At 53.3% G+C, this 6,765-nt stretch overlaps 1 protein-coding gene across 1 annotated transcript; it reads right to left on the bottom strand.

Annotated features, from left to right (window-relative positions):
- Positions 1 to 1,733: 1,733 nt before the first annotated feature.
- Positions 1,734 to 3,915, bottom strand: Hoxd9 (homeo box D9). Its single transcript, NM_001173469.2, is given in 2 exon segments — positions 1,734 to 2,709; positions 3,057 to 3,915. Coding segments are annotated over 2 exon segments (1,032 nt in total). The 5' UTR covers positions 3,847 to 3,915; the 3' UTR covers positions 1,734 to 2,467.
- Between the last annotated feature and the right edge of the window lie 2,850 nt (positions 3,916 to 6,765).

The raw sequence follows: 6,765 nt of genomic DNA, 5'->3' as shown, positions 1-6,765 counted from the left end.
AAAGGCTGCTACAACATTAAATCATCAGTATTTGCTAATTCAACTTTCTAATTGTAATGTTTTGTATTTAACTGAATAATTTGGAATGGATTAAAGTCAAATTAGAAGCTTTTGCTGCATGTCAAGTGCCTGTTTGGAAAGTCCCTGTTGGGCTTATGTTTATTCAAATTTCTCCAGACGATAAATGCGAATTTTTTAAAGTTGTATAAGTGACAGACTGAACAGAATTGGATAAGTGGTCTACTTGTCTTTTTTTAAAAGAATCAGTGTGTTTCTTGCTAAATTAATTTGTCTCTCATTTTCAGAAATGTTTTTTCCCAATTTAGCTTAAATGACTGTATCTGTAATAAGCGAACAAACTTCTATATTTTGCCTGAAATGTGGAGTGGAGAACCCGTGAAGACATAATTCTAAGAGATGCTTGCTTGAATAAATGGCCCAAGATCACTACCCTGCCTCCCCCCACCCCCATCTCAAGTAACAGCATAGTGTCATTATTGTCTTATTTTTCTTATTAAAAGAACCAGACACATCATGGCCACAGTCAAAATATTAAAGAGCCACCGGCCATAGAATACCTCTAACGTTCGCTCAATTTTAAAAATCAGAAATATATCACCTCTCATTTTTTATTTCCTGGATGCTCACACCTCACTGGGGGGCTTCCAAGCCCTTTCCTTCTTGGTCCAGGTCTTGTTTATATTTTATTGTCCAGATTTTAAGACCCAGTTTTGTCTGCATTTTTCTTTTCCTCCCACAAACATCAAAATGAGATGGTTTCAAAGCGAAGCGCCTGGGCTGTCGTAAACTCATTACCTCCAGACGTCTCGCCGGCTCGATGGCTTTATGACACCTTGGCTCTTCCTGTTTTCAAAGAGCTGTAGGTATCCGCCTGGCCTAATGGGCGGAGGATGCAGCACCTTCGGCCGGATCTGGGCCTTGGCTTTCCCTCCCAGCCCCCATCTGCTTTTTCTTGGAGTCCCCCTCTTTCATCAGGATCCCCAAGATCTCGACCATCACCCCTGCCTTCCGCCCAACCCAGGCTGCCCGGCGCCGCGGCCTCCTCTAGGGCCTACAACGCCAGTGATTCGCCTGAACCCTCACAATGACCTTCATTTTAGCCTCTCAAAGCGGCCTCAGAGGGCCAAGCTGGGGGCTAAACATACACAGAAGCTGGGTGGAGGGAATGGGCGGCAGGATAAGGGTATGGGGAGGAGAGCCTTGACCATTTTGATCTGCTAAGGTCACATTGGGGCTTTGGTGGGGAGGGGTGAAAGCTCACTACCCAACCGGCCAGGACCTCCTGGAGCCAGCCAGCCTCGCCGGCCTGGGGGAGTTACTCCAGAGTGCCCTTTCCCTTGTTTGGAGATGGGGGTTGGCGGCTGGGTCTCCAGGATAGAAGTAAGTCAGAAGTGCGGTGTGTCAAAGCCTTAGCAAAAGGATGCCTGGTTCCTGGCGCCAGAGGCTCTGCAGAGAGACTTACCCAGGGCCTAAGGGAATTCACTGTGGCCCTGACTGCAGGATAGTGGAAGTGCCAAGACACCTTCGACAGTTGTGCTCTTCAGCCAGGTGTGCTTACAAAATGGGAAGCTCCGGGGTGCCTCAGAGACCCTCCAGGTGCTAGGGCCTCTAACCTTTAGCTATGTGTCCCCTTTCAGGGATGGGACAGTCTGATGGTTATGTTATTTTGCAAAGACACAGAGAGCAGTCACACAACGTTCAGGGGCAGCGGCTGGGCTCCATTTGTTCAGATCAGCATTTATTTGTAGGAAGCGGTAACATTTACAACTGGTCCTCAGGCAGGAATATGGAGGGCCACCTCCCGAGGCCGCCCCAGGGAGCCCAGCCCTCCTGGGGAGAAAGTAGCTTCCCCGTGCTCCAAGGACTAAGCCTCTCCTCAACCCCACCCCAACCTCGTGTCCCAGGGCCCAGGGCTTCTTGGTAGGCCTCTCTGGAAGTCAGTCCGCGGGCTCCCTGAGGATAGGGGTTTTCCTGCAGCTGAGCTGGGTTTTTTGGGGGAGGGGGTGTGTGTCCACAGTCTTTCTCTTCTTTCAGATTCTCGGAATTAGATAGTTGGCCCTGTTTGGGAGGCTGGATGGGGTGAGACTACACTACAGCACTTTCCAGAAACATGAGGAACATTTACACAGGATAGGGCTCCATCAAGCCTGCGTGCACTCACAAAATAAAGCATTTCCTAAGGAACCAAGGGAGTGGGAAAGGGAGGGAGTGAGATAGGACAAGACTCCAAAGCCACTTGGATTCTCCAATACATATGCGAGCAAATACAGCGTCCCCCAAATAACTCACAGAGACCAACCACACAGTCACTTCTACCTAAAAAAAAAAAGAAGAATGTCCGAATCGCTGCAGAGTTTCTGAATCAAGCACCCACAAAGAAAACAATCAACAACAAAAAACCAAAACCCGCTGCCTTTTGAGCGCTGCAGGCCTGACCCGCACTGGGTCAGTCTCCTTTAGGACATTTCTCCTTGCTCATCTTTTTCATTTTCATCCTACGGTTCTGGAACCAGATTTTGACTTGTCTCTCTGTAAGGTTCAGAATCCTGGCCACCTCGTAGCGCCGGTCCCGGGTGAGGTACATGTTGAAGAGGAATTCCTTCTCCAGCTCTAGCGTCTGGTATTTGGTGTAGGGACAGCGCTTTTTCCGGGTGGAGCGAGCGTGGATCCAGTTCGCTGCAGGGTTGTCTAGGAAGAGGGGGGTTTGCAGACAAGGGAGCGAGGGGCGGAGGGGAGGCAGGGAGAGACGACAGGGTGGGGAAGAGAGGTCGTTAAATTAATTTCACCAAGGATGGACGCTTTTCACAACTTGGGGGAATTATCATAAAAAACCTTAATGCCCGCGCTCTGTTTACCGTACAAACCGCGCGCCCAAGGTAGGTGGTTATGGGAAGCTTTTTTATGGATACGTGTTGCTCGCCTAGGCTTGGGTAGGCGTCTAGACGTTTTTATAGGTTAGTAAAACTATCAGTTTTGCACATTCGAGCCTTACAGGTTTCAGCAATAAATCAGGGGGCAATTTCTTTTGCACTTACTTGGGTCAAGTTGCTGCTGCGGCGGCTGCGGCGGCTGCTTCTCCTCCTCCTTCAGCGGGCAGCCCGGGCTCGGGTGATCGCTGCAAGCTGAGGGCTCGGACGAGCCTCCCGTCCCAGGCCCGGTCCCGATTCCCACCCCGGGCCCGTTCCCTGCCGCCGCCGCCGCCGCCGCTGCCGCCTTGTCCCGCAGGAACGAGTTGCACGGGAATTCTGGGCCGCCGCTCCCCTGGGACTCGCGGGCCGCGGAGCACTCAGTCCTTTTGGAGGAGGAGGACGAGGAGGTGGAGGAGGAAGTGGAGGCTGCAGAGGGGGCCGGGGCTGCTCCGGTTTCAGGCTTAATCCCGTAGTGGCGCCCGTTGGCTGGACCGCCGGGGCTGGGAACGGGACCCGGGCCTCCGCTACCTCCGCCACCGCCGCCACCACTGCCACCGCCACCGCCCGCGCCGCCGGGGAAGCCGGGCAGCGGCTCCATCCAGGAGCGTACGTAGCGGCCCGGCTCGGCGGCGGCCAGGGGCGGCGGGGACACGTACGGGTGGTACAGGCCGCTCATCGTCGCCGCCGCCGGGGGCTGGGCGGCCACCGCGGACCACGAGGCGGAGAACACGGACGATTTGGGGGCAAAACTACACGAGGCGAACTCGGCGGCGGCGGCCGGGCCATCGGCCACACCTGCGGGCCGACCCTGTGTCCCCGGCCCCGGTGGCCCAAAGCGCGCGGCGAACACCTCGTCGCCCTCATGGCCTATGAGCGAGTCCACGTAGTAGTTGCTGAGGGTGCCACTGGACGACATGTTGAGGCACCGCGCGCTCCCACCCAAGGTTACACTGCCCACCGCCGAGCGGCTCCTCGCCGGCGCCCGAGCCGCCGACTAGTTCGCAGGCTGCAGCCACCACCATTGGTCGCGCGGCCCACGTGATCATATTTACCAATACCCGGAGTAAATCAGTCCGCTAAACTGGGGGCTGCTGTGATTTAAAAAAAAAATCATCATCAACAGGAGCGTTGCAATTAGAGCTGCCGGGCCCAGGTCCACGCACCAGCTCGGCCTGGCCCGACTCAGCCCGCCCTGGTGGCGGCGGCGACCACAGGCCTAACTGCGGCCGCAGGAGGCGCTGGGGACTATTTGTTCATCTCTTCTTGCCTCTCTGGGTCCTGCGATCTCCACCCGGACTCTGGCTCTCCGACTCCTGGGCTCTGAGCCGTGGGCCGGGCTTCTAAGTCACACCTAGGCGATTATCCAAAGCCGGGAGCAGTTGGAGGCTCCCCGGCCGGTGCTGCCCCAGGCAGGCGGGCCTTACGGGGCGGGCCCCCTGTCGCCCAAAGGGAGTCGTTCTCCCCTAGCCTCTTTTCTTACCTAAACCCACCCCTCCCCACACATACCCACACACGCTCTCTCACAGCTTGTCGTGTTGTTTAAAACAGGTGGAAGACCTCTGTAATGATATTATGCCTTTCAATAAAAATTTTATGAGGTGTATTTGATTATAGATTAATGTGTCCCTAATAAAACGGACGGATGGAGCAGCTCGGAGGGCCCCCTCCCTCTACCACACTCACACACTCCCCGGGCAGCTACACGCACACCCTCAACGTGAGGCTAGGCACACGACCCGAGGCTCAAGGGGTGAGCTGGGTCAACTGGACTCCAGGGCCTGATCCAGCTCAGCATGGCTTCCAAGGGGCAGCCTCCAAGGGGTGTCTCTCTGCCCTCGGTTAGGTAGCGAGCACTGAAGTCCAAAGCAGCTGACAGTGGTGGCCATGATGCCTCATCTTTTCCTAGCCTTCTGGAATGGCCCTGGAAGAAAACATGCCACAGAGGGGAAAACCCAAAGGCCAGTGAGGCCGGTTCTCACTAGCCAAATTAGCCCAGTCTCAGTGAGGCCTGCAGGAACCGCATCTCCGAAGGTAGGGTCGCTGCGTGACATTCACACTGAGAGGCCTGCAAACGGATTCTAAGGATGTCTTCAAAATCCAGAAGGAATAAGAGGTCTTTGATCCACCCCCTTTCCAGTTTTCCCCACTTGCCTTGAGAAGTAAGGCCGGGCAGCCTTGAATCTGAGAGAAATGACCATTGTCACTCCCAAATCCATGGTACAAAGCCTAGCCCGGAGACAAAAGCCGCACGCCAGCCTGCGGCGGCTGAGAGAACATATCCCTCGCTCTACAAGTTGCCCAGAGCACCCTTGGAGGGCTCCCAGCCCACCTCTAGCCCCGGAAAGAAAGCGGGTAAATGGCTCCTTAGGGCCTGATTGATTGCCTTTGCGAATGTCTTTCTGATTTTGTTTCAGGGGCCTGCCCTTTTCCTGTAGCACAGGTTTCCCCCTATCAGCGACTAATGGTGCTCCCCACATCGCTGGGAAAGACAGACGCAGGGGTTAAAATTACTCTACTTCTTATGCCCATCCAAGGTAAGTCAGGGGCAGATTTATCCCAGACCTCTCAAGCTAGTACTGAGTCAGACATCTCTCTCTGCTAGCCTCAGAAAATATGCCCCTAAAGGGACCCGGCTTGGGATTTGGGAGGATTTGGGATTTGGGAGCGGAAATTTAAAAGAATAAATACTGAGCATCCCAAAGAATGTCTGGATGGGGGCTCTGAAGCGCAGAGATACTAAATGGACCGTTCTTTGAGAGGAAAAGGGCCTGTATTTAAAAGAAAACAAAAATCCTGTTTTGTGAAATTCTTTGAAGATGGGCTAAAACCACAGGCCGGACCTGGGGCAATGAGTTTAGTCACCTCTCTCCACAAGAACCTCTTTCCCTTTTCCTGGCAGCACTGGATGGATGTGGGTTCAACGGTGGGGATTCTACAGAAGCTGGTTTGAATTTTCCAATCTATGTGTGTAAAAGGCCCATTGGACAGACTTGTTGGGAAGTCATGGTCACTTGCAAATTCTTTCAGTCACCTGACAGCTCAGAGAGGGCTTCGATGAGTGTTTTGTAACTAAATAGTGAGAGATTTGACTGGGGGAATATTTCCATTTTTCCTTTCAAAAGTTAATGTGGGCCACTCAAAGGCAATGACTGAATATTAATCCATTTCGGAAGGAAAAAGAACCAAGGTAAAGTAAAATGAGAAAACTCACCCAACCTTGGCTTCGCTGGGTCTGGTTGTCTTGAGCTTGGGGCAGGTGGGAAAGAGAAAGGGGGTGGGGGGGCACCATTGGATCCAGTGCCATGCCAAGCTGTTGCTTGTTCCTGCAATGGCGGCCAGGCAGGTTCCAGGTGGGCAATACTAGTTTCAACCTAGCCCCTGAAGATGGATTCCCCAGCCAGAAGTCACCAAGAGCTCACTGAAAGCATTAAAAAATAACATAACCAAAACCAAAGAGAAGAAAACATACAGGTGGGGAACTGAGGGCAAAAACTGGCATAGGGCATAGGCTTACTTACCAGGCTCCAGGCTTGAGGTAGAGGAAGGCTCATCCCATTGAGGATGCAATTATATTAGTAAGATTAGGGTGTGGGGGAAGAGAGAACAGTCTTCCCAGTTAAGAAGACTGAACTCCCAGGCTGAATCATAAACTCTTCTCACTCCATCATGCTCATACTCTAGCACCCTAGGTCTCCTCCAGCCTTTCTCTTCCCATCTCCTTTCTCCTGCCCCCCCCCCAACGCCCCTACTCAACTGCCCCCCGAAGAGCAGTTTAGTCACAAGAGACCCTCCCCAAAGGGACGTATTTCCATTTCAGAAAGCAGAGGGAACAAAC

This window comes from Rattus norvegicus, chromosome 3, assembly GCF_021556685.1.
Source record: "Rattus norvegicus strain SHRSP/BbbUtx chromosome 3, alternate assembly SHRSP_T2T, whole genome shotgun sequence".
Taxonomy (NCBI): domain Eukaryota; kingdom Metazoa; phylum Chordata; class Mammalia; order Rodentia; family Muridae; genus Rattus; species Rattus norvegicus.
Note: the sequence above shows the minus strand (reverse complement) of the source record. Positions and strands in the feature narration are given on the sequence as shown.